The 25,607-nt window shown below is 52.1% G+C and overlaps 1 protein-coding gene across 1 annotated transcript in view; it reads right to left on the bottom strand.

The window, feature by feature from the left end:
• Positions 1–19,926, bottom strand: part of PLOD1 (procollagen-lysine,2-oxoglutarate 5-dioxygenase 1) — a 33,434-nt gene extending 13,508 nt beyond the window's left edge. Inside the window, exons 1-9 of the mRNA XM_053575666.1 lie at positions 19,752–19,926; positions 10,700–10,791; positions 9,482–9,615; positions 8,875–9,038; positions 6,816–6,928; positions 4,129–4,192; positions 1,488–1,585; positions 612–713; positions 10–141 (exon numbers count right to left, since the gene is read on the bottom strand). Coding sequence (XP_053431641.1) covers positions 10–141; positions 612–713; positions 1,488–1,585; positions 4,129–4,192; positions 6,816–6,928; positions 8,875–9,038; positions 9,482–9,615; positions 10,700–10,791; positions 19,752–19,827 — 975 coding nt within the window. The 5' untranslated portion in view covers positions 19,828–19,926. The remainder of the gene's footprint in view (positions 1–9; positions 142–611; positions 714–1,487; positions 1,586–4,128; positions 4,193–6,815; positions 6,929–8,874; positions 9,039–9,481; positions 9,616–10,699; positions 10,792–19,751) is intronic.
• Positions 19,927–25,607: the final 5,681 nt, after the last annotated feature.

The following is a 25,607-nucleotide window of genomic DNA, read 5'->3' as shown; positions in this document are numbered from 1 at the left end:
GCTACTCACATGGTTGTGAATGAAAAGCCGCATCCGATTTCGGGGATAGTGGAGGCGCAGGAGCCGCTGGAAGAACAGGGACAGGAACGGTGTGGGCTGCTCGATGAACACACCAACCAGGACTAGCGGCAGAGCATCATCCTGTGCAGGGGAGGGTGACATTGAGCCCCTGGTGGCCCAGGGGAGCCAGAGCCAGAAGCAGAACAGGGTATAGACAAGGTACACGGATACACAAAGACAGAGGCAGGCAGGGAGGCAAGAGAGTGCCCCCGGGAGCAGTGGGAGCCTGAGATTGGGGCAAGGATGCCACCATTGAAGGCAGGAGTTCATGGCGGGCATGGTGTTCAGGGTGAGCCATAAATGAAAAAGGTTTGTGGAAGGAGGAGGAGCTGCAGGAGAGACTGAAGGACCAGGCAGAAGACCGTAGACCTTAGGCATCTGGGGGGAAGAGGGCAATGTGTGCCGTCTAAGGAGGCTTCCAGGAGGAGGCACTTGGGTGGCAAGGGGATGGAAACCCAGACAAGGAGATGACCCCTCTAGTTCCCACCAAAGGCTATTCCAGAAGCAACCATCCTCCTCCCACCTGGAGAGTTGAGCCCTCAATGTCTCACCCCAAGGCCCTTGAGGTTGCGCAGGCCCTCGTCACACACGGTGCAGCCCGTCTCGAAGGTCCAGAAGCGCGGGATATAGTTGCCCAGGTAGTTCAGCTGCAGCTGTAGGGGAGGCGTGGCGTCGGAGAGGAGCAGGGTCAGCCCCACCCACTATAGCCCAACTCACATCTCTCTGGGTCACAACCCAGCCCTCTCTCCTACTCCCAAGAGGGTCATAGAGAGAATGTTCCAGCCCCCAGGAGACCACCACTGCTGCTTTGGGGGGAAGAACAGAGCTCTAGCTTCTTTATCTTCAGGTCCTGGGCTCTCAAAAAATGCAGATTCTGATTGAGCAGATCCAGGCTGGAGTTAGGAAGTCTAGGTTTCTAACAAGCTCTCTGCATCTCCCCATCTGTGTGATTCTGAGGCAGGTAGCCATAGAAATAAGCTGCTTATCCTGGGCCAGTACCCCAGAGGCCAGATAGATCTGTCCCCTAGCCCCTTCTATAGCACCATGAATGCTGGGACACCTGTCCTGTTCATGACTGACTCTGCCTTACTCCCTGGGGCAAACATTCAGTGAATGAGTGAAAAAACGACTCTCTCCTGGGGTGAAAGAGTGGGGATGGCTCTAACAGCCAAGAATTCATCTGGAAGGGGACAGTGGCCTCCTGTTTGACCTCTGGCCCAGCAGGAGTAGACAGGGTACCACTGACCACGGCAGAAGGGAAGGAGGATATCACTTTAACTTAGATGTGAGAGTAGAGGCATGGAGCTTACAGCGGGGCCCAGGTGGGTGGCTCTGGCCCCAGGGAGAAACTGTGGGGACACAGTAAGGGCAGAATTGGGGCTCTGGCCTTTCCTCCACGCTCCCCAGGGGCTGCGGCCCCTCCCTACCTTGGTGGGCCCGTTGCCGTGGATCAGGACCGGGAGGGTGTCATAGGCCAGGTTCCGTGCCCTCACGTGGCCCATTTCAAACTTGAGCACAACCTCATCTGGAGGGGAGAAAGCACAGGCCCATCCAGCATCAGGCCCAGAGGTCAAGCTCAGGGCTGAGCAGCTGGGCTCAAATCTCAGCTCTGCAGGGAGCAGGCTCCGGCCTCCATCTCTCTGAGCCTCAGTTTCCTCATTGACAAAACGGGGATGATCCCTTCTCCATGGGATGAACAGGAGGATTCATAACTGGCAGGCACCTGGCACCTTGCCTGGCTCACAGAGAGCACAGAACCCACAGCAACCCTGCACCCATGGTGATTTCTTATCAGAGCGTCAGAGCCAGAATCAGGGGATGGGAGAACAGTAAAGACCTGGAACATTCCAGCTACAGATAGCTCAAGGACAGGGCTTTGGGAGGCACCTTCTCTCGGACGGGAAGAGCAGCCCTGGGAACTGTCAGTCATACCAGGACACCTGGAAGGGACGGGGAAGGTCCTGGCCGAGTGGAGGTCCCCAATCCCATGTTCTGGCTCTACCAGTTTATACATAAGAAAACATATAGGCAGCTACTGACAGGACCAAAGAGTAGGATCTTTTATTCTCAGAAGCCTGAGAAGATGGGATGTTGGGGAGAAGCCTTTTATGGGTGTGATCATAGGAAGAGACTCCCCTCCACGCGAGCTCCTGCCCCACCTGGACCTGAACCCCACTTCTCTCTTCTTCTTTTGTTTTTTTTTTTTGAGACAGAGTCTCATTCTGTTGCCCTGGTTTGAGTGCCATGCTGTCACAGCTCACAGCAACCTCAAACTCTTGGGCTTAAGCAATCTTCTTGTTAGCCTTCCAAGTAGCTGGGACTATAGTGCCCATCACTATGTCTGCCTAGTTTTTCTATTTTTTAGTAGAGACGGGGGTCTCTCTTTTACTCAGGTTGGTCTTAAACTCCTGAGCTCAAGCAACCCACCTGCCTCAGCCTCCCAGAGTGCCAGGATTACAGGCATGAGCCCCTGTGCCTGGCCTTAGCTTTTTTTTTTGAGAGTGATCTGGTTTTATTGGCTGGGCTGGAGTGTAGTGGTGTCATCATAACTCACCACAACCTCAAACTCCTAGGCTCAAGCCAATTGTCCTGCTTTAGCCTCCCAAGTAGCGGGCACCACTATACCCAGCTAATTTAAAAAATTTTTTATTGCAGAAACAGGGTCTCACTATGTTGCTTAGGCTGATCTTTTTTTTTGAGACAGAGTCTCAAGCTGTTGCCCTGGGTAGAGTGCTGTAGCATCATATCTCATAGCAACCTCCAACTCTTAGGCTCAAGTAATCCTCTTGCCTCAGATTTTCTATTTTTAGTAGAGACGGGGGTCTCGCTTTTGCTCAGGCTGGTCTTGAACTCCTGAGCTCAGGCACTCCACCCACCTCGGCCTCTTAGATTGTTGGGATTCCAGGTGTGAGCCATGGCACCCAGCCCTGCCCCTGCCTAGGCTGATCTTGAACTCCTTTTTTTTTTTTTTAGAGACTAGCTGGGACTACAGGCGCTCGTCACAACACCCGGCTATTTTTTTGTTGCAATTTGGCCGGGGCCAGGTTTGAACCTGCCACCCTCGGTATATGGGATGGGCACCCTACTCACTGAGCCACAGAAGCTGCCCCCTGATCTTGAACTCCTGACCTCAAGTGATCCCCCTGCCTCAGCCTCCCCAACTGCTAGAATTATATGCACGAGCTACCATGCCCAGCTCATGAACCCAGCTTCTTCTTTTTTTTTTTTTTTGTAGAGACAGAGTCTCACTTTATGGCCCTCGATAGAGTGCCGTGGCCTCACACAGCTCACAGCAACCTCCAATTCCTGGGCTTAGGCGATTCTCTTGCCTCAGCCTCCCGAGTAGCTGGAACCCAGCTTCTTAATCTAGCTTCATGAAGTGTGAGAAACCAAAAGCAAAAGACTTCAACATTTCGGCATTTTTCTGGGAGCAGAAAAATCAAAATTCTCGAAGGGATCCATCTACTCACCAAAATTACCATCACTGATCTGGTGCACTTCTCTTTTTAAAAGATAAGAAAATTGAGCTCCCACCACTCCCCACTTGAAAGGGCAGGAGTGACTTGCTTAAGGACACCCAGGAAGACCTATGGCAAACCAACGTCATCACCAGCTACAGACATAAAGTGAGGCCCAGGGTGTCTGTGGCTTTAAGGGCCAAGTAGCCTTCCTGCTTCCTGAGTGGTCTGTTAGTTCCCAGCTAGCTCAGTCCCCACCCCCAGCCCAGGAATCCTTCACCTGGAAGTAGGAGGGCCAGGGAAGGAGAAGGGGGCCCATCTGTGAGGACCCAGCATGCAGGGCAGGGGGTCTGGTATTTGCGGGGTGCACCACCCAGCCCCTCCCAGGCTGAAGTGCTCCCTGTTTCTCAGCCCTAGAGAGACACAACACTGTCCCAGGACATCCAGGTGGTCCTGGGAACCAGGGTATGAGGCCAGCAACCTCCTAGCTCAGTGACTAGAGAGGAACCAGCCCAGTTCTCCTCCTTGAGTTCGGATCCTGCCTGGAATCCATACCTCCCTTCCTACCATCCCTCTCAGGATCCCACCCCTCCTGGTGGGAACTGCTCACCCAAGGCTCCATCCAGGTTCTGGAAGATACGGCAGCGGTGGTCCAGGGTGATATTGATCTGCTCCTGCAGGAACAAGAACACCAGGTTGTAGCAGGGACAGGCCCTGGCAGAAGACATAGCTCCATCGCACCCAGGGTGGGGAGCGGGTCACCGCACCTCTGCCCCTCACCTCATGCCTGTACTGCCTTGTCACAACAGGCCATTTCAGCCTGGAGCCCTGAAAAAGCCAGCCAGGAGCCCCTGGGACCTATGGGTCTAGTGGGTCTTTTCGCAGGGAACCAGGGACGCTCACAACCGGAAGGAATATAAGAAAGGAGCTAGTTCAACTACAAAGGCGAAAACCATGATGGTAACAAACACTTAGCAGCGCTTTACTACACGCCCCTTCTAGTACAAGTGTGCTGTATGTATTCATCAATTTCATCTCTGAAACGTCCTTGTGAGAAAGTATTCTCATTATTTTATAAGTTGGGGGGGGAGCAAAGCACAGAGAAGTTAGGTACCTTGCCCAGTGTCACACAGCTAGTAAGTACTCAGCTGAACTGGGATTGGCACCCAGGTAGCCTGGCCCTTAAGTCCTTATTCTTTTTTTTTTTTGGAAGCAGAGTTTCACTTTGTCACCCTCAGTAGAGTGCTGTGGTGTCATAGTTCACAGCAACCTCAAACTCTTGGGCTCAAGCAATTCTCTTGCCTCAGCCTCCCAAGTAGCTGGGACTACAGGTGCCCACCACAATGCCCACACCCGGCCCTTGAAGTCCTTATTCTTAACCACACGACAATGCTGCATCTTTAAGACTCAACTGTGTCAGGCCAGGTTCAGTGGCTATGCCTGTAATGCCAGCACTTGGGAAGCCAAGATGGGTGGACTACCTGAGCTCATAGGTTCAAGACCAGCCTGAGCCAGTCTGAGGCTCTGTCTCTAAAAAAAATAGACAAGCAGGGCGGCGCCTGTGATTCAGTGGGTAGGGCACCGGCCCCATATTCGGAGAGTGGTGGGTTCAAACTCCGCCTTGGCCAAACTGCAACAAAAAATAGCCGGGCATTGTGGCAGGCTCCTGTAGTCCCAGCTACTTGGGAGGCTGAAGCAAGAGAATCGCCTAAGACCAGGAGCTGGAGGTTGCTGTGAGCTGTGACTCTATGGCACTCTACCGAGGGTGATAAAGTGAGACTGTCGCTAAAAAAAAAAAAAAAATAGAAAGGCGTTGTGGAAGGTACCTGTAGTTCCAGCTACCTAGGAGGCTGAGGCAAGAGGATCACTTGAACCCAAAAGTTTGAGGTTACTGTGAGCTATGACACCATAGCACTCTACCAAGGGTGACCAAGTGAGACTCTGTCTCAAAAAGTAAAAATAAAAATATAGCCAGGCGTTGTGGCGGGTGCCTGTAGTCCCAGCTACTTGGGAGGTTGAGACAAGAGAATCACCTAAGCTGGAGGTTGCTGTGAGCTATAATGCCACAGCACTCTACAGAGGGCGACAAAGTGAGACTCTGTCTCTAAATAAATAAATAAATACAATTAAAATTAAAATTAAAAATAAGGCTCGGCGCCTGTAGCTCAGCAGCTAGGGTGCCAGCCACATACACCAGAGCTGGTGGGTTTGAATCCAGCCCGGGCCTGCCAAACAACAATGACAACTACAACCAAAAAATAGCCGGGCGTTGTGGCGGGCACCTGTAGTCCCAGCTACTTAGGAGGCTGAGGCAAGAGAATTGTTTAAGCCCAAGAGTTTGAGGTTGCTGTGAGCTATGACACCATGGCACTCTACTGAGGGTGACCAAGTGAGATTCTGTCACTAAAAAAACAAACAAAAAAAAAAACATCAAGTTCATAGTTTCCACTGCATAAGTCTTGCTGCCTCATTTTATGTCTGATAAAAGCCAGAGGCCAGAGAAGAGAAGTAACTTACCTAAGGTCATACAACATAAAGATTGAGGGTGAGGAGTAAGCAGGCCAGAATCCAAGAATCCTGATCTGCAAGGACTCCCTGAGTCTCCTGTCTGCCCAGGGGACCCGGCTGGCTGCTCTGGGGCTACCCTGGTTCTGCTCCATGACAGGCTTGGCTGACTGGCTTCTTGGGGTCCAGGTCCAGCCAAAGTCTCAATCAGCACCTCCCCACCGCAGGCAGGATGAAAGAAAGCCAACTCAGCCTGTCAACCTCTGCCTGATGTGAGGCTGTACAACCCTCATCTTCCTGACTAGAATGAGGGTCCACAGAGGCAGAGGCCCCCGCTGGCTTGTTCACTGCCACATCCCCCCATACCTGACACCGTATCTCACATACATTAGGCCCTCAATAAATAGCTGCTGAACAAATGAGTGAATCAATGAATGAATGGGAACTGTGGGAGGAGGGGCCTTTGAGAGGTGATAAGGTTGTGAAGGTGGAGGCTTGGTGAATGGGAGTAATGATCTTGCAGAGAGGCCCAGGGAGCTCCCCAGTCCCTTCCACCATCTGAGGAGAGCAGGCAGTCAGAGTCTCTGAACCAGGAAGAAGGCTCTGACCAGAACCTGAGCATACTGGCCCAGAACTGCGGAGAATAAGTGACTGCTGTTTCTAGGCTCCCTAACAGTTTGTCAGAGCAGCCCAAATGGGTTCAAGCCAGAGGGACTGTCCCCATGCAGCCTAGCTGGCAGGATCCACAGTCAGGATCGCCCACCCCCTCCCGGACTGCCTGGTGCCTCTTACCCTCTTCTCTGGGTCCAAGAAGATCTTGGTGTAAAAGAGCTGGTCGCTGTCGCTGTCCTGGCCCTCCCACTCGGCCACCATTTTGCTGAGATTGGGAGCATAACCAATGAAGCCTGGGGATGGGCAGACGCCAGGACAGACATTTAGTTTCCTGCCTCTAAGCCAGGGTCCTCCTCGCACCCTCTCTTGTCATCCACCTCTCATTCCCTTACCCACAAACCCTGCCTCCTCCCATAAGTCCTCCTGGATTAATGGGTGGACCTACAGTCTGGGACAGGCCTGCCAGTGAATGCTATGCACTGATATACTCCTGCGCACCCTCCAGAGAAAGACCAATGGTGACTACTAAACTGCTTGGTGCCAGCCAGGTGCAGTGGCGCATGCCTATAATCCTCGCATTCTCGGTGGCTGAACTCTGAGATTGCCTGAGCTCAGGAGTTGGAGACTAGCCTGAGCAAGAGCTAAACCCTGTCTCTAAAAATATAGCCGGGCATTGTGGCAGGTGCCTATAGTCCCAGCTACTTGGGAGGCTGAGGCAAGAGAATATCTTAAGCCCAAGAGTTTGAGGTTGCTGTGAGCTGTGATGCCCTGGCACTCTACCGAGGATGACATAATGAAACTTTGTCTCTAAAAAAACAAGAAGAGAGGGCGGTGCCTGTGGCTCAGTCGTTAAGGTGCCGGCCCCATATACCAAGGGTGGCGGGTTCAAACCCAGCCCTGGCTGAACTGCAACCAAAAAATAGCCGGGCGTTGTGGCGGGCGCCTGTAGTCCCAGCTGCTCGGGAGGCTGAGGCAAGAGAATCGCTTAAGCCCAGGAGTTGGAGGTTACTGTGACCTGTGTGACGCCACGGCACTCTACCGAGGGCCATAAAGTGAGACTCTGTCTCTACAAAAAAAAACAAACAAACAAAAAAAACACAAGAAGAGAAAAAAATGAAAAGGCCAAGTTGTGGTGGCTCATGCCTATAGTCCCAGTATTGTGGGAGGCCGAGGTGGGTGGATTTCCTGAGACCAGTATGAGCAGGAGTGAGCCAGAGTGAAACTCTGTCTATCAAAAAAAAAAAAAGCCAGGCATTCTGGTGGGCGCCTGTAATCCCAGCTACTTGGGAGGCAAAGGGCAAGAGAAGGAAGAACAGAAAAAAAAAGAAAATAAGAAAAAAAAAGAAACAACTTCAAACTAAGAAGAGTGAAAGCCAGCTGAAATTGAAAGCAAAAAGAAAAAATGAAAAAATTAGGTGGACATGGTGGCACATGCCTCTAATCTCAGCACTTTGGGAGGCCAAGGTATGAGGATGTTTTGAGGCCAGAAGTTCAAGACCAGCCTGGGCAATATAGTGAGACTCCATCTTTACAAAAATAGAACACATTAGCTGGGCATGGTGGGGTACCGTCGGAGGTTGAGGCAGGAAGATGGCTTAAGACCAGGAGTTTGGGGCGGCGCCTGTGGCTCAGTCGGTAGGGCGCCAGCCCCATATGCCGAGGGTGGCGGGTTCAAACCCAGCCCCGGCCAAATTGCAACAAAAAAATAGCCGGGCGTTGTGGCGGGCCCCTGTAGTCCCAGCTGCTCGGGAGGCTGAGGCAAGAGAATCACTTAAGCCCAGGAGTTGGAGGTTGCTGTGAGCTGTGTGAGGCCACGGCACTCTACCGAGGGCCATAAAGTGAGACTCTGTCTCTACAAAAAAAAAAAAAAAGACCAGGAGTTTGAGGCTGCAGTGAGCTATGATTGTGCCACTGCACTGCAGCCTGGGTGGGGCAGAGCAAGACCCTGCCTCAAAAAAAAAAAAAAAAAAGGGCAGCATCAGTAGGAATGTGACTCAAGATGGATAGGAGGCGAGAGAGGGCAAGGGGGGGAGGCAAGGGATTCCTGGCTTCCACATGTGCGGACGGTGGCTGCTTCATGAGATGAGGAAGATTGCACAAAGAGCAGGTTTGTGGTTGAAAACCCAGGAGCCCTGCTCAGGACATTCTGTACTGGAGACCTGTGAGGCACCCATGTGATCGTCAGGGATGGGGGGTCCTCATGAAGGCAGTAGATGGGCCCTGCTGATGGGCCTCTTACCTCCAGACCCCAGGAACCTCTTGCCATCAGACACCACCGGATACTTGACCTCCAGCCTGCGGTCTGGATAGATGAGCTCCTCGGCCGAGAAGACCACCTGGCTCCTGGCCTGCCGGAACTTCTTCAGGAGCTCCTGGGGCCCTGATGCAAACAGCACGTCGTAGCTGCGGCCAGAGCAGGGGGAAGAAGGGGCAGGGCAGAGGTGAGCAGGACCCCAGGGAGGGCACAGGCAGGAGGGACCGGGGTCATACTCTCAAGCCCCCCTCCTCCCATGCCAGCCCTGGGCCCCCATCTGGGAAATGGGTCTGCCCCACTACCTCTAGCCTTACCTGCCATGTGTCTACTCTATCCTGGGCAGAAATGGTCCCCATAAACCAACATTCTCCTCACACTCAAAGCATCATTTCCACTCCCTTCCACCTTTTCGCCAAGACTGGGAATGCACTATAACAGAGGGTCTCATCCTAAGGTTCACAGACCCCCTAAAACTGGATGCAACCTTAGCTACAGTCACCTCCTCCCCCGTGTTCTGTGTGGGCCTTACTTTAGAATATTCTTCTCTCTCTCTGTTGGGGGATCCAAGCCAGGAAACCCCCAGCCCACCTACCTGTCTGTGAAGAGAATGACCAGGTCCTCCTTGTCTGCGTGCTTCTCCAGAGCTTTCTTCAGCAGCCGGACCTTCTGCCCTCCACCTGCTGACATCCCCTTCTCCACCTTCCAGTCCTCTCCCAGGCCAAGAGCCTGAAGAGAAAAGCCCCTTAACATTGGCTTTTGGTGAAGCATTATTTTTTCAGTCTAATTTTTATCCCCAGCTATTTCCTTCTGCTTATCCAGCACCTCTGACCTGCTCCATGGAGAATCATTTCTACCCACATGTGAGGACCTGGCTCCTGGTGGTCATATGACCATGCATGGCCAATCAGAATGTCCCATCCCTCCTGCCTCTCCCACAGCTAGAGATTTGAGTGCATGACCCAAGCATGGCCTATCGGAGCTTCTCTGAGATTATTTTGTTAAAATTAAGGAAAAGCTGTCTTATTCTGCTGAGGTTGACAAATAGAGGCATGTGTGTCTGTGACCAGTAGTCATCCTACCACCACCTCTAGGGAGCATGTCTGCAAATGAAAACAAACAGGGTCTAGAGATGGAAAGACAAAGGCCTCACGTTGCTGCTCGAGCCCCTAGATCCAGCTATGCCTGAAGCAACCCTCTGCTTCACTCCTCATTCATGGGAGCTAATACACTTTCTGCCTGAATGCCTAGCTCTGTGTAGGCAATGACATGGTCTGTATCGTCCATCACTCTATCCTCAGTGCTCAACATTGTGCCTGACGTAAGGAAGCACTCAGAATACTCAGCCAAATGGGGCTCAGCCCCATGAAGGGCATGCAGAGGACAAATCCATGCCGCGGTAACTGGACATTAGTTCATGTTTCTTTAGAGCAGTGTTAATATAGGAAAGATCTCCATCCCAAAATCACGTGGCAGGGCAGAATTTGTGGAAAGGCTGATGCCCGAGCCCTACCCTCTAACCTAGCCTCTCAGGCCAGTCTTGGAGTCTTCTGCACACTAACTGTCTGACACGGCTCTGTTCCTCTCTAGCCTCAACTTTCCCTCTCGCTCACCTCTAGACTTTGCTCATGCTGTGGTCTCTGCCACCTCTTCCATTTCCCAACTGACTCATTTTCATCCTCCAGGCTTTTAGAAGCCTCCCCTGTGGTCCTACGCCTGTCTCAGGGGTCCTGGCAGTCTGCGAAGGAGGACTGCAGCTCCTGGATTCTCCTACCACCCTCACTGCTTCTGCCCAGCCCAGGAAGCCACTTACCTGGATCTTGTAGTTGAAGAACTGTGCTGAGCGCTTGAAGCGGCGGAAGCCCTCAGTCTCCTTAGTGGCCACTGTGAGGACTAAGAGCTTGTCTGCAAGCAGAAGCAGGGTAGGGAAAGGAATGCAGGATGAGGGGAGGTGGCAGAGGGGAGGTGGCAGGGGGGAGGAGGAGGTCACTGCTCCCAGTGGCCTGTCAAAGCCTAGCAGCCTGGGTCTTCACATCAACCTACTGCAGACAAGGGCCCAGGTAGAATGGGATGAACTAGATCTCACTCAGGAACAGGGACCTAAACTGGGTCTCCCAATCCCCTCCAGGGCTCCTTCCACCAGGTAACTGACCAACGTGTCAAGGAGCAGGTCCTACAGGAAACCACATCCTGTCTGCACCCTGCAGTGTGAGACTAAGTCTCTGGCTCTATAGAGCTCAGGCTGGGTACAGGGACAGAGGGTAGGATTTATTCTGAATGCTAACCATCAGGAGGATCTCTCCAGCCAGAGCTCAACATTAGGCCAGGAACTGCTCAGGGGTCCCCCTGCTCTCCACACCTGCACCCAGAGTAGACATTGCTAATTCATCCATAGTCTTTCTCGCTGGCCCTGATTCTCCCAATACCATGCCTCAGATTGATACGGCCAATGAGAGTTGGCCTGGCATGAAAACTGACTTGAAATCTCTCCATCAGTCCACTCCTGGCCTTTGATCAGAGAGGCTGTTATTAGCTTCTTCACAACGGACCCCTCCAAGGCTCTAAAGTGTGGCTGGCGTTACCTCTGCAACAGAACCTACTAGAAACAACTCCCTAGACAGCATTTCTGGGACCCTCCCAGAGCCCAGTTCGAGGCTGTGTTCTCTAAGAAGTGAGAAGTCTGGAGCTGGCCTGCCTGGTCAGAAGCCAGCTCTCCTCTGTACCAGCTTTGTGACCTTAGGCAAGTCCCTGTCCTCTCTGAGACTCAGCTTCTACTTATAAAGAAGCCATGATAATAGTACCAACTTCCCAGGGCTGTTGGACTAATTAAATGAGACCAGGCATGTAACATCCTCACTGATATGTTTAGCAAATGCTAAGAGCTACAACTTGTGCTGAGTAACAAGAGGCAAATATCTTGCCTTGGAATTCAAGGCCCTCCCTGATCCAGCTGGGTGAGATGCTCATCCCCACCACCATATGGGCCTTCCTCCAGCTGGGGGTCTCTCCTTGCTGGACTCCTCTCTCCTGCCATGCTTCTCTCTGGGTCCTACTCATCTAACCCTCCCTCCAGATCTGAGAGCCAGCCAGTGACTCCCCTTCCTCTACACCTCTAGGAAGCCTTCTCCTGCTCTCTCTGGCCTCTGAGACTCTGAGGCAGGACCCACTTTCAGAGCCCATTATTGTTTCCCTGTGTGCGTCTTGATTCCCTAAGGGCACAGGTCTCACAATTTTGGGGTTGCAAAGACCCACCCAGAGGCCAGGTCGGCAGCAGGCAGGTTAAGGCCCGCCCTCCATCCACAGCTGGGAAGTCAGGAAGAGCCTGGACTAAAAGAACAAAGGGGTCCAGCTTGCCAGAGCTGGTGGCAGCCCTCATAGGCTGCTGGCCCCAGAGCAGGGGGCTGGCACCGGACAGCCAAGCAGAGATTGGCAGCAATCAGCTGGAGGTGGGCCCAGGGACCTGGGGCAGGAGGGGTTGGGTTCAGCAGGCAGGTGTGGAGAAGAGAGACCTCACCACCTGACCCTGGGGTCCAGAAAAGAGGGGTGCTGCCCACACTTGGGGAAGGGCTCCCCAGCTCCTGCCAGGATGGTTAAGTCTGTCCTTTAAGTGAGAAAAGCCAGAGTCACCAGTTCTGAGGCATTCTTGTCAACAGGGGGCTGCTGGGGACAGGAAGAGTATCACATTTCATGGATGGAAAAAGCCAGCCTGTGTGTCTGAGTGTGTGTGTGTGTGTGTGTGTGTGTGAGCTTGTATGGGGGAGGTGAAATTCAACAGTCTCAATGGAAACAGACTCCTGAAGTCCAGCAACAGGGATGGGGGAAGGGGAATGGGGACACGTGTCTCCAGACTCCTTTCTTGAATTCCTGCTTCCAAATAACAGGAACAATATCAGTGAACTTTTATCAAGCACTTTCTGAACACCTGATGCTGTTCTAAGCACTTACATATGATAATCCCTGCTCCCTTTTCCAGTGAGGGAACTGAGGCTCAGAGATGGTGAGCAACTCCAACTGGGTGCATGGCTCATGCCTGTGACCCTAGCATTCTGGGAGTCTGAGACAGAACGATTGCTTCAGACCAGCCTGAATAAGATGGAGGCCCCCATCTCTACTGAAAAAAATAGAAAATCTAGTTGGGCATTGTGGCAGGTACCTGTAGACCCAGCTACTTGGGAGACTGAAGCAGGAGGATTGCTTGAACCCAGGAGTCTGAGGTTGCAGTGAGCTAGGTTGAGGCCACAACACTCTAGCCTGTATAACAGAGTAAGATTCTGTTTTGTTTTGTTTTTTTTGAGACAGTCTCACTTAGTTGCCCCCCACCCCGTAGAGTGCCGTGGCGTGGTGTCACATAGCTCACAGCAACCTCACACCCTTGGGCTCAAGCAGTTCTCTTGCCTCAGCCTCTCAAGTAGGTGGGACTACAGGTGTCTGCCACAACACCTGGCTATTTTTAGGGACAGGGTCTCACTCTTGCTCAGGCTGGTCTCGAACTTCTGAGCTTAGGCGATCCATCCACCTCAGCCTTCCAGATTGCTGGGATAACAGGCATGAGCCACTGTGCCAGTCCAAGATTCTGGTTTTTTTTTTTTTTTTTTTTAAAAAAAAGGCCTGCAAGGTGGCTCATGTCTGTAATCCTAGCACACTAGGAGGCCAAGGCAGGTGGATTGCTTGAGCTCAGGAGATAGAGATCAGCCTGAGCAAGAGTGAGACCTAGTCTCTAAAAACAGCTGGGCCTTGTGGTGGGCGCCTGTAGTCCCAGTTACTTGGGAGGCTGAGGCAAGAGGATCCCTTAAGCCTAAGAGTTTGAGGTTGCTATGAGCTCTGATGCCATGGCACTCTACCCAGGCCAACAAAGCGAGAGTCTGTCTCAAAAAAGAAAAAAATAATAATAATAAAAAAAGAAAAAAAAAAAAGAGATGGTGGGCAGCACCTGTGGCTCAAGGAGTAGGGCACCAGCCACATATACCGGAGGTGGCGAGTTCAAACCTGACCCCCGGCAAAAACTGCAAAAAGAAAAAAAAAAAGGTCGGCGCCTGTGGCTCAGTGAGCAGGGCGCTGGCCCCATACACTGAGGGTGGTGGGTTCAAACCCAGGCCCCGCCAAACTGCAACAAAAAAAATAGCTGGGCGTTGTGGCGGGCGCCTGTAGTCCCAGCTGCTCGGGAGGCTGAGGCAGGAGAATCGCTTAAGCCCAGGAGTTGGAGGTTGCTATGAGCTGTGTGACGCCACGGCAATCTACCGAGGGCAATAAAGTGAAACTCTGTGTCCACAAAAAAAAAAAAAGGGATGGTTAGCAACTTGTTAAAGGGAGTCAAGAAGTGGCAGCACCAGGATTTGGCCACATGAAGCCTAGACCCAGAGTCCCCTCTGATCCAACTGTTTGCATTGCCCAGGCCTGGGATGGTGGCCAGGCCATCTGCTGGAAGGGCCCTGTCTCTCCATCTGTCTAAGGAAAAAAACTGTCTAGCTAGGTTAGCAGGGAGGGCCTGAGGCCATGCAGAGCCCCTCTCCCTCCATGCCTCAGCCTCTCTCTCCCGTTTTCCTCCTCACTGCCAAGGCCCTCACAAACCCTTGGATCCCTTGGGCTACCACAGAGCCTTCCTCCCTGGCTGAGCATCCCACCACTTAGAGGGTCCCAAACCTGGCTATCCACCCACATCACAAGGAGGGCTGTGAAATGCAGGTTCCCGGGCCCCAGGGCTGGGGGGTTGAGGTGAGCCCAGGAGCCTGGGTTTTTTCTACTTTTCCCAGGTAATTTCTGATGCCAGCCACATTTAGGAATCACTGGTCTAATCTATGACCCTGGTCCTCTGACTCTGGGCTCCAATGCAGGGGTCTGGGAGGCGGCTCACAGCAGGAAAACTCCAAGCCTCTCCCCAAGGGACCCTGGCATCACCTCTCAACACCCCCACAAAAACAACCTCAGTAAACCCAGCCTGCAACTCATTCCCTTGACCTGCCCACAATACTCATTTCTTCTTCTAAAGAGGCCCCCAGGACACCGCCTCCAGGAAGCCCTCCTGGCCTCCTCCCCTCCTGGGATCACGCCTTTGCATGGGCAGTCTTGGTTTGCCCAGCAGTTGACCTATTGGTCCAAACCTGCTCCTTCTCCCTTTGCTGGGTCAGAGTCTCATCTTTATTTCCTTGGTCTCCCTCTCCTTCACTGTGGTTGGGACTGAGCATGACCAAGGCATGGCGTATACTCCCTGGTCTTAAGCAGAAATGTGGGAGTGTGATTTTGCTCAGAGCTACTACCAGTTGAACCTTATGAGATGCCATGAGCTGTATCAAGCATGTTGTGTTCATCATCCCATTTAACCACCAACCCTATGACGTAGATGCTCCCTTCTACATGTGTGGAAACTGAGGCACAGAGAGGCTGAAGAACCTGCCTCAGGTTACAAAACCTTAAAGTGAGATGGCAATGAGCTGGAACTCCAAATGCCCAAGCTTGTTTTTCTTTTTTTCTTTTTTTTTTGCAGTTTGGCTGGGGCTGGGTTTGAACCCGCCACCCTCAGCATATGGGGCTGGCGCCCCACTCACTGAGCCACAGGCGCTGCCCGCTTGTTTTTCTTTAATTGAAACAGAGTCTCACTTTGTCATCCTCGGTAGAGTGCCGTCACGTCATAGCTCACAGCAACCTCAAACTTTTGGGCTCAAGCAATTCTCTTCCCTCAGCCTCCCTAGTAGCTGGGACTACAGGCACCAACCACAATGCCCATCTATTTTTGTTGTTGTTGTTTAGCAGGCCCAGCTGGGTTGGAACCTACCAGCCCTAGAGCACGTGGCCAGTGCCCTAACCACTGAACTACAGGCACCTTTTTTTTTTTTCTTTGTTTGTTTTTCAGAGACAGGATCTCCTCCTGTTGCCAGGCTGGGGCACAGCACAGTGAAGCAATCATAGCTCACTGAAGCTTCCAACTCCTGGGTTCCAGCGATCCTCTGGCCTCAGCCTCCCTAGTAGCTGGGACTATAGGAGCTAGCATCTGTGCCTGGCCTCCCATGCACCTCACGATTTCCCTGCCCAAGAGCCCTACATCCCCAAATGCCAGAGATTCCCAGCTCAGACTGAATCCAGCATTTCCAGCCACTTTCTCCTAGGCCTCCCCCACAGGGGCACTCAGTTCCAATCACGCGGTAAAGTCTTTTCCCAGATTTTTGTCAGGCCCAGCCAGAGCTCCAGCAACTCTCAGGACGTGGAACTGGAATATTTGATTTTGAGTACCAGGACACCGCCTGGTTCTGTCTGGTCCCACCAGCCTGCCTTGGGCTAAGGCCAGGGCCAGCATCAGAGCTGGCACTCATAGCTCTAAGCCCTCCCCACCTGCTGCCCAAAGTCCAGCAATGATTTCCCCAGACAGATGAATCCATGACAGGGTTAGAAGAGATATAAGAGAGACAGTGGAGGGAGGGGAAGGTGATAAAGATAGATTGCTTGGCAAAGAACTTAGCCTCTCTGCACCTTAGTTTCCTCATCTGTATAATAGGAATAATACAGATAATAATAGTATCTCCCTTCAGAGACCTCATGAGGATTTGGTGAGCTGATGTCTGGGGTAAAGTGTTTAGCGGTTTGCCTGTGCTGGTGTGGGTTCTGGCCTAGGGAGCCTCCCCCAAGGTGGGAGAGCTGCCTGGGCAGGTGCTGCTCTGGGAGGCAGGGATGGAGCATGATCGCCTTACTGAGAACAAGGAGGATGTGGAAAGGCTGAACAAGGAGGCTTGGGGAGGATGAGGAGGCTCCTGGAAGAAGAGAACCTCTGCGTCCTAGAAAGGCACTGAATCAGCTCTGATTTGGCTGTGCCCACTGACACCCCTCCTACCCAAGTGGTTCCAGGCCAGGCAAGGGAGCGGATGGTCGAGGTGTGGCCTCAAGTGTCAAGCACAGTCATGACATACCCAGTCTACTCTCTGGGGAGGTGGGACTGAATGAAGCTTATCCCCCCACCCTCTGGCCTCTATTATGACCCCAGGCTTATACGGAAAGCACAAACAGGATCGGGCAGAATGGCAGGAGATGGTGATACCTGGCACTTGAGAGCCAATCTCGACCTCCAGGGGGCCACCCATTCAGGCCTCCTCAGACCCATCCCCCATACCATCCAGTCCACCTGCCTGTGTCCCAGGGCACTTCAATTCCCTGCAGTGCAAGGGCACCACCCGGAACCCCACCTAAGCCCCGCTGAGCCCCTGACCTCAGTAACTATCCTTCCCTCACTGCAGCCAAGCTGAGGCCTGAAGGGAAGGTGTGAACAGCGGGCCTGCTAGAAGCCTCTGCAAAAGGGAGAAAAGGCCTGAGCACCTGGCTTCGCACCCCTCAGCTCTACGGACATTGGATATCGCTTTATTGAAAACCTTTTTCAGGCGGCGCCTGTGGCTCAGTGAGTAGGGCGCCGGCCCCATATGCCGAGGGTGGCGGGTTCAAACCCAGCCCCAGCCAAAGCGCAACAACAACAAAAAAAAATAGCCGGGTGTTGTGGTGGGCGCCTATAGTCCCAGCTGCTCGGGAGGCTGAGGCAAGAGAATCACGTAAGCCCAAGAGTTAGAGGTTGCTGTGAGCCGTGTGACGTCATGGCACTCTACCCGAGGGTGGTACAGTGAGACTCTGTCTCTACAAAAGAAAAAAACCTTTTTCTGTCTTCCAGGCTGGTCTGGAAGTTCCAGCAGGTTGAGGTGGACACAGGGAACCCTGGGAGCCGAGGGCTGTGCCTCCCCCCTTCAGACTGGCCAGTGAATGGATGCAGGCCCTGGGCCCTTTGCGAATTGTGGATGCAGGCCCTGGGCCCTTTGCAAATTCGACCAGCCAGCCCTGTGTTCAGCATCTCTCTCAATGAGGTTTTTGAGGGGGGACACTGCAGGAGAGCTGGGGCCCTGGCCCCCACAGAGAAAATGCCCTTTGCCGAGGCCTCTAACGGGCCAGTCACCAAGCTGACCTCTCGCCAGGTGTGGTGGTTCACTCCTGAAATCCTAGCACTCTGGGAAGTCCAGGTGGATGGATTACCTGAGCTCACAGGTTCAAAACCAGCCTGAGGGGCAGCGCCTGTGGCTCAGTGGGTAGGGCGCTGGCCCTATATACCGAGGGTGACGGGTTCAAACCTGGCCCAGGCCAGCTAAAACACAAGTGGCAAATGCAACAAAAAATAGCTGGGCCTTTGGTGGGCGCCTGTAGTCCCAGGTACTCAGGAGAATGAGGCAAGAGAATTGCCCTAGTCCAAGAGCTGGAGGTTGCTGTGAGCTGTGATGCCACAGCAGGGTACCAAGTGCAACAAAGTGAGACCCTGCCTCAAAAAAAAAAAAAAAAAAAAAAAAAACAGCCTGAGCCAGAGCAAGACCTCATCTCTAAAAATAGCTGGGTGTTGTGACAGGCAACTATAGACCCAGCTACTTGGGAGGGTGAGGCAAGAGGATTGCTTGAGCCCAAGAGTTTGAGGTTGCTGTGAGCTATGACAGCCGGGCACTCTACTGAGGGCAACAAATTGAAACTCTGTATCCAAAAAAAAAAAGCTATCTCTTACCATCTAGCCTGGTCGCATGAGATCCTGCTAGAGCACCGGGAGTGAGGTAGCATCACCTCTGTTCTGCAGGCTGGAACCCCAAGCTGCCTGGAGAATAAGCACCACCAATTCAACCAGAGTGGAGATATGGTGGGCACAACCTGGCATGAAGGTGGTACTCAAAAAATGGTGACTCCGGGGCAGCGCCTGTGCCACAGTGAGTACGGTGCCGGCCCCCTTCGAGGGTGGCGGGTTCAAACCCGACCCCGGCCAAACTGCAACAAAAAAATAGCCAGGTGTTGTGGCGGGCGCCTGTAGTCCCAGCTACTCAGAAGGCTGACGCAAGAGAATCGCCTAAGCCCAAGAGCTGAAGGTTGCTGTGAGCTGTGATGCCACAGCACTCTACCGAGGGCGACAAAGTGAGACTCTATCTCTAAAAAAAGAAAGAAAAGAAATGGTGGCTCCTATCCTTTCCCCTAGCTCAAGGGTCACAGAGCCTGGGTTCCTTCTGGTGGTACACAACTTCTAGGCTCTCCAAGAAGGCAAGCTGAGGGGAAGAGGGTGCCAGGGAGGGCTAGTTTGGCTCTGCTTTGCTGGGACTGTCCCCCTCTTTGGGGTGGCCCATGCCAGGGAGGGCCACGGAGGAGATTAGCACCCACTCAGGACAGTGGGGCACACTATGAAATCCAAGCTGCCTTGAGGAAGCAGAAGGAGCACTAGACTGGGAGTCCAGCTGACCTCAGACCAACTGCCCCTGAGGGCAGAACAACCCTCAGTTTCCTGATGTGTGAGTTAAGGAGATGACCAGCCTGGCAGGGAGCTAAGCAGACCGCAAGGGACACACTTTCATGAAAGTGCAGACTTCATACCTTCTACCTCTACCCTCCTATCCCCACCAAGGTGAGGTCATGAGGCTCTAAGTTGGGCTGGGAGTGAGGGATGTGAGTCCTGTTTCCAAGGCTCACAAGCTGTGTGGCCTTGGGCAAGTAGATAAACTCTGGAGCCTCAGTTTGCCCAGCTGGCAAATGGAGATAATGGAAGGAAACACTTCCAAAGGTAGCAATCATGTTTACCTGGTGCCTGGCCCCTAGTAAGCACCCCACAAATAGCAGCCACTATTGGTTTTTATTTGGAGTACCATTGTCATTTGAGCCTCTCTCTGCTGAATGGGACTTCAGCTGTCACCTCTCCTCCCCAGGACATAAATGCAGAAACTGCAGCCCCAAGAGGGGAAGTGATTTGTCCAAGTCACCAGCCAGTAAGTGGACAAGTAGCCGGAACCCAGACTCCCTCCCCAGCCCGGGCCTCCATTCAGGTCGGTCATTACCGAGGCAGCCCCAGCCCCCGCTCCCAGACCCGGCCGCCGCGCCCTCACCCTCCGGCTTGGTGTCGCCCTTCGCTTCGGCCAGGAGCAACCAGCCCAGCGGGGCCAGGAGCAGCAGGGGCCGCATGGCCGGGGTCGGGAGACGATCAGCCGACCTGGAGGATCCCAGGACTGGAAACTTCGCGACGGGGCAGGCGGTCCCTCTGCCACGCACTGGGCCCGCCCCCGGGGCGGTGCCGCCCCGCCCCTCTACGCTCTCCCCCGCACTGGGCCCCGCGGGGAGGGTTTTCCTGCAGATGTGCGGGAGCCGAGGCCTGGCCTAGTTGAGGCAGTTTGCTCCAGCTTGTCTCTGCAGCTCCTAGGTTCCTCCTCCGGGGCCCTCATTCCTCCCTCCCTCCCCTTGAGGGGGGGCGGGACGGGTCACTACCACCAGGAGGAAGGGAAGAGGGGGGCGAGGTCACAATTCCTACACCCCAGATTCAGCGCCCAGGCTTTGTTTTATCCATAACCGTGAGCCTCAGTTTGTTCACCTGAAAAGTAGGGCGTATAATAAGCATCTGTTCGTTGGGTCTTGCACGGGTCGATGACGTTATTAGCTGCAGCGAACTTAGAACTGCATGGGCGACAAGTCCCAGCAAGTCAGCTCTTATGATTTCGTTAGTTCTCCCCCAAACCCAAGGGGTGAGGGTGTGAGCCTGGAGTGTCCAGGGATGTGTTCAGAGGACGCCCCTGTGGCCAGGCCGCTGGAAACACAGAAAGTGCGGTCTCCACCTTCTCCTAACGGGATTCCCTTCATTGGTCTTTACATCCCTTGGGAGGCCAATGTCTGAGCCTGGGACAGTCTTGCTCCTGAGGTTAATTGTTCTATGAATAAATGAATGAACCGAACGTGTTAAAGGCCTCTTCACAGACACTCAAAGCCCAACAAACATCTCAAGGGGCTCTGGAACAAGAGCTTCTGGACCAGATGTCAGCTAGGGGCAATCCATCTCGAGACAAAACCCCTCCTTCCTTGCAAGAGACCTCAGACGGCCCTGGGAGCCTCTTTCCTGATGATTAGGGTTCAGAGAAGTGGGGGATTGGTGCAACCATGGACTGCAGGGCTCCCCTGGACAGGGGAAAGGAGTACAGAGAGAGGAATGTCCTGGATGTCAGTGAACATGGAGCAGGCCAGGCCTCAGTGCTGGGAAGAAAGAGACCAACAGCACTCAGATGGCTGTAGGGAGGAATATACACTGCCCACTGCAGCAAAACAAGCAGTGGAAAAGCAGCACGCACAGTAAGAATAGATTCTTACTGGTGGTGCCTGTGGCTCAATGGGGTAGGGCACCTGCCTCATATGTTGGAGGTGGCAGGTTCAAACCTGGCCCCAGCCAAAAACTGCAAAAAAAAAATATATATATATATATATAATTTATGTATATATATTCTTACTGTGTAGATGTGCATAGGGACAACATTGGAAGAAAATTACAGCCAAATCTTTACAGTGATTACTTCCAGCTTGTAGGATTATTTCTCTCTATCTTGCTGTATTTACACATTATTATATTTTCAGGTAGTTTTAATTTTCTCATTTATGTTTGTTATTTTTTTCAATGAATAAACATATGCTATTTGTACAATTCAAACAAAATTAACACTTTTTTTTTCTTTTTGAGACAGAGTCTCACTTTGTCGCCCTCAGTAGAGTCCTGTGGCATCATAGCTCCTAGCAACCTCAAACTCTTGGGCTCAAGTGATCCTCTTGCCTCAGCCTCCCCAGTAGCTGGGACTATAGGCGCCTACCACAACACCCAGCTATTTTTAGAGACAGGTCTCACTTTTGCTCAAGCTGGTCTCGAACCCATGAGCTCAAGTGATTCATCCACCTTAGCCTTCAAGAGTACTAAGATTATAGGCGTGGGCCACTGTGCTCAGCCCCAACACATTATTTTTTATTCTATTCTATTTATTTTATTTATTTATTTTGAGACAGAGTCTTATTTTGTCACCCTCAGTAGAGTGCTATGGCATCATAGCTCACAGCAACCTCAAACTCTTGGGCTCAAGCAATTCTCTTGCCTCAGCCTCCCAAGTAGCTGAGACTACAGGCACCTGCCACAACACCCGACTTTTTTTGTTGTTGAAGTTGTCATTGTTGTTTAGCTGGCCCCGGGCCCTATTTGAACCCTCCAGCCTGGGTGTATGTGGCCGGTGCCCTACCCACTGAGCTACTGGCAGCACTCCAGACTGCTAGGATTACACGCATGAGCCACCGCATCCAGCCATACCTATTTATTTTTTAGAGACAGAGTTTCACTCTTACAAAGGCTGTACTGCAGTAGTACAGTGGTGTGATCATTGCTCACTGTACCTCCAAACTCCCAGGTTCAGGCAATTCTCCTGTCTCAGCCTCCCAAGTGTCAAGACCTTAGGCCACCACACCTGGCAACATATGTTATTTTGTGAAGATGAATAAATCATTTGGAGATCATGTGATCTGTTCATTGTACAGATGGTAGAAATGAGACCTAGAGACACCGAGCAGCAAACTCAAGGTCACGAGGCAAGTCAAGGGAAGAGGAGTGAGCAAAATCCAGAGCCTCTAACTCCCAGCTGGGACTCAGGGCTGGGAACTTCTGCAGCTGGGGACAGGACTTGGGGCCAGAATCCACCGGATGTTTTGGAGCCAGGAGGACACAGACTGAGATTCCAGTCCCTTGGAGGAGGAAATGCCAGGATGAACAGAGGAACGAGAATGAACATGTGTTGTCTGGTTCGATTTTCAAAGCTCTAGCTCATTCTGTGCTCACAACAGCCTGGCTAGCTAAGCAGTACTGCCCTCATTTGGGAAATGAGGAAACTGGGGCTCAGAGAAATGAAACAACCTGCTCAATGTCACACAGCTAAGGTGGGACCACAGTTATGGGAGGCAACACTGGAACCCAGCTCTAACTTCCCATTTGCTGCTGTCCAAGGAGAACCTCCATGATGATGTTCTTTGGACAGAAAAAGAAAATTCTCGGGCAGCGGGAGTCTCATGCCCAAGTCCCCAGAGTCAGGGCATGTAAGCCAGGAGGGGACTCAATCTTAGAGACTGCTGGCCTCTCCGAGAGAAAGGGTTCGCTCTGGCAAAGCCTGTCCTCTATCCCTTTGCCCCTCTTTCCTGTTCCCTTCACCAAATTGCTGGAACTTGAACCCTGTCAAGGTTCATCCAGAATGAGGGCCTGTCTCTTTAACCAGTGGTGGCTGCAATCCAGATGTTACTCCTGGTACGTGCTGCACATGCTGTGGACTGTTACAGGCACAGGATTCTGCTCTACACAGAAGGTACAGAAAGGACAGCTGCCGTAGAGGGGAGCTGCCCAGTGCCACAAGGGGGTTTTCTCACTTTTACTCTCCCCTTTTACTCATTTCCTTTGCTGGTCTCAGGAAGAACAATGGCGTCTGTGGGATGGCTGCATTCTGTGCTACCAGATGGGCTGTGACCTCCCATGGGACTTAGCCCCCCCTAATAATAATAATATTAGAATTTGCAAGCTGTTCCCTTAAGTGAAAAAAGTCAGATACAAGTATGCATTATCAGGGGTCCTCAAACTTTTTAAACAGGGGGCCAGTTCACTGTCCCTCAGACCGCTGGAGGGCCGGACTATAGTTTAAAAAAAAAAACTGTGAACAAATTCCTATGCACACTGCACATATCTTATTTTGAATTAAAAAAACAAAACGGGAACAAATACAATCACACTGCCGCATGTGGCCCGCGGGCCGTAGTTTGAGGACGCCTGCATGTCATACGCTATAGCTTCTGTGAAAGGGAAACTATAAATATATATGTATCTATATCTGTCTGTATCTATCTCTGTAAGTGAATAGAATGTCTGGAAGAATATCCAAAGAGCAGGATCACTTCACCCTTTTGTGCTTTTTTAATTTACTGGTGTTTTGTGTTTCCTAGTACAAATAAATGAAATAATGGAGGCCATTGTGCAAAATGCTTCATGTCTTTGTCCAATTTAAGTCTCAGCAATTCCACTTTGTCTTACAATTCCTATTTTGTTGTTGCTGTTGTTTTTTAGAGACAAAGTCTCACTTCATTGCCCTCGGTAGAGTGCCGTGGTGTCACACAGCTCACAGCAACCTCCAACTCCTGGGCTCAGGCATTCCCCTGCCTCAGCCTCCTGAGTAGCTGGGACCACAGGTGCCCGCCACAATGCCCAGCTATTTTTTTTGTTGCAGTTTGGCCAGGGCCGGGTTTGAACCTGCCACCCTCGGTATATGGGGCCGGTGCCACAGGCGCCGCCCTTATGATTCCTATTTTATGGATGGAGAAACCAAGGCCCTAGGAGGTTAGTTGACTCGCTGGCAAGAGACAGGGCCAAGATTCAATTTTTTCTTTTTTTTTTGAGACACAGTCTCACTTCAGAGTGCTGTAGCATTACAGCTCATGCAACCTCAAACTCTTAGGCTCAAGTGATTCTCTTGCCTCAGCCTCCAGAGTAGCTGGGACTATAGGCACTCACCACAATGCCCAGCTATTGTTTTTTTTAGAGACAGGTCTCACTCTTGCTCAGGCTGGTCTAGAACTCCTGAGCTCAAGCAATCTACCTACCTTGGCCTCCCAAAGTGCTAGGATTACAGGCATGAGACACCATGCCAGGCAGGGCCAATATTCAAAACCCTGGCAGCTTCATGCCAGGTCCTTACTCTGGACACCCCCCACCCCGTGCCTTGCTATGGCTATGGCTATGTTGCAGACTCTTGGCTGTGAGCCCCACCCCTCTGCCCTGCTTCCACCCCACCTTGGGGTCTTTAAGAGAGGCAAGGGAGCTAAGAGCATGAGTCAGGAGCCTTCTCTTGGACCCGGGAATCTGCTTACAGGTACTGCTCCTCTGGAAACATTCACAGAAATGGGCCAATATATATGTCTATTATACCTGCGTTTGCAGCAAAAATACCCCTATGGCTTTACATTTCCTGAGCACGTACTGTGGGTCACGCACCAGGCTTGCTTTCCCTGGATGAACTTTATTTATCCTCAAAACCACTAGAGGCAGTTTATTTGGTCATCTCCACTTCACAGATGGGATGGAGGCAGGTCTGGTCCTTTCCTTTCACCTCACCCAGTCTCCCTGAGGGGGCAGGATTGATGGCTTTCTATAACTGAGGCCATGGGTTCCCACACCTTCACCAACATACTATTCTGTGGAGTGTGCTAACTCCCAGTGAGAATTTACCACATTCGTGTTTACACAATGATTTTTTTTTCTTCCTATGTCCTGTGATTCTATTTTAGGAAAGGCTTCCCCCCCTCTGTACACAATGATCTTAAAGAAAAAAAAAAGGGGTGGCAGCGCCTGTTGCTTGGTGAGTAGAGCGCTGATCTCATATACCGAGGGTGGAGGGTTCAAACCCCGCCCAGGCAAACTGAACAACAACAAAAAGAAAATAGCCAGGCGTTGTGGTGGGCGCCTGTAATCCCAGCTACTTGGGAGGCTGAGGCAAGAGAATCGCCATAGCCCAAGAGCTGGAGGTTGAGCTGTAACGCCACAGCACTCTACCAAGGGAGACAAAGTGAGAAAAAAAAAAGAAGCATACCGTAAGCTCACCTGGGCAGGCACCCTCTAATACACACGTCTTTTTTTTTTTTTTTTTTTTGAGACAGTCTCAAGCTGTCGTCCTGTGAGCATCACAGTTCACAGCAATCTCCAACTCTTGGGCTTAAGCAATTATCTTCCCTCAGCTTTCGAAGTATCTGGGGCTACAGATGCCGGCCACAACGCTTGGCTATTTTTTTGGTTGTAGTTATCATTCTGGTTTGGCAGGCCTGGGCTGGGTTCAAACCAGGACAGCTCTGGTGTAGGCAGATGGCACCCTAGCCACTGAGCTACAGGCGCTGAGCCTTTTTTTTTGAGACAGTCTCCC

Source organism: Nycticebus coucang, chromosome 22 (genome assembly GCF_027406575.1).
Source record: "Nycticebus coucang isolate mNycCou1 chromosome 22, mNycCou1.pri, whole genome shotgun sequence".
Taxonomy (NCBI): domain Eukaryota; kingdom Metazoa; phylum Chordata; class Mammalia; order Primates; family Lorisidae; genus Nycticebus; species Nycticebus coucang.
This window is presented reverse-complemented; position numbering and strand designations above follow the sequence as displayed.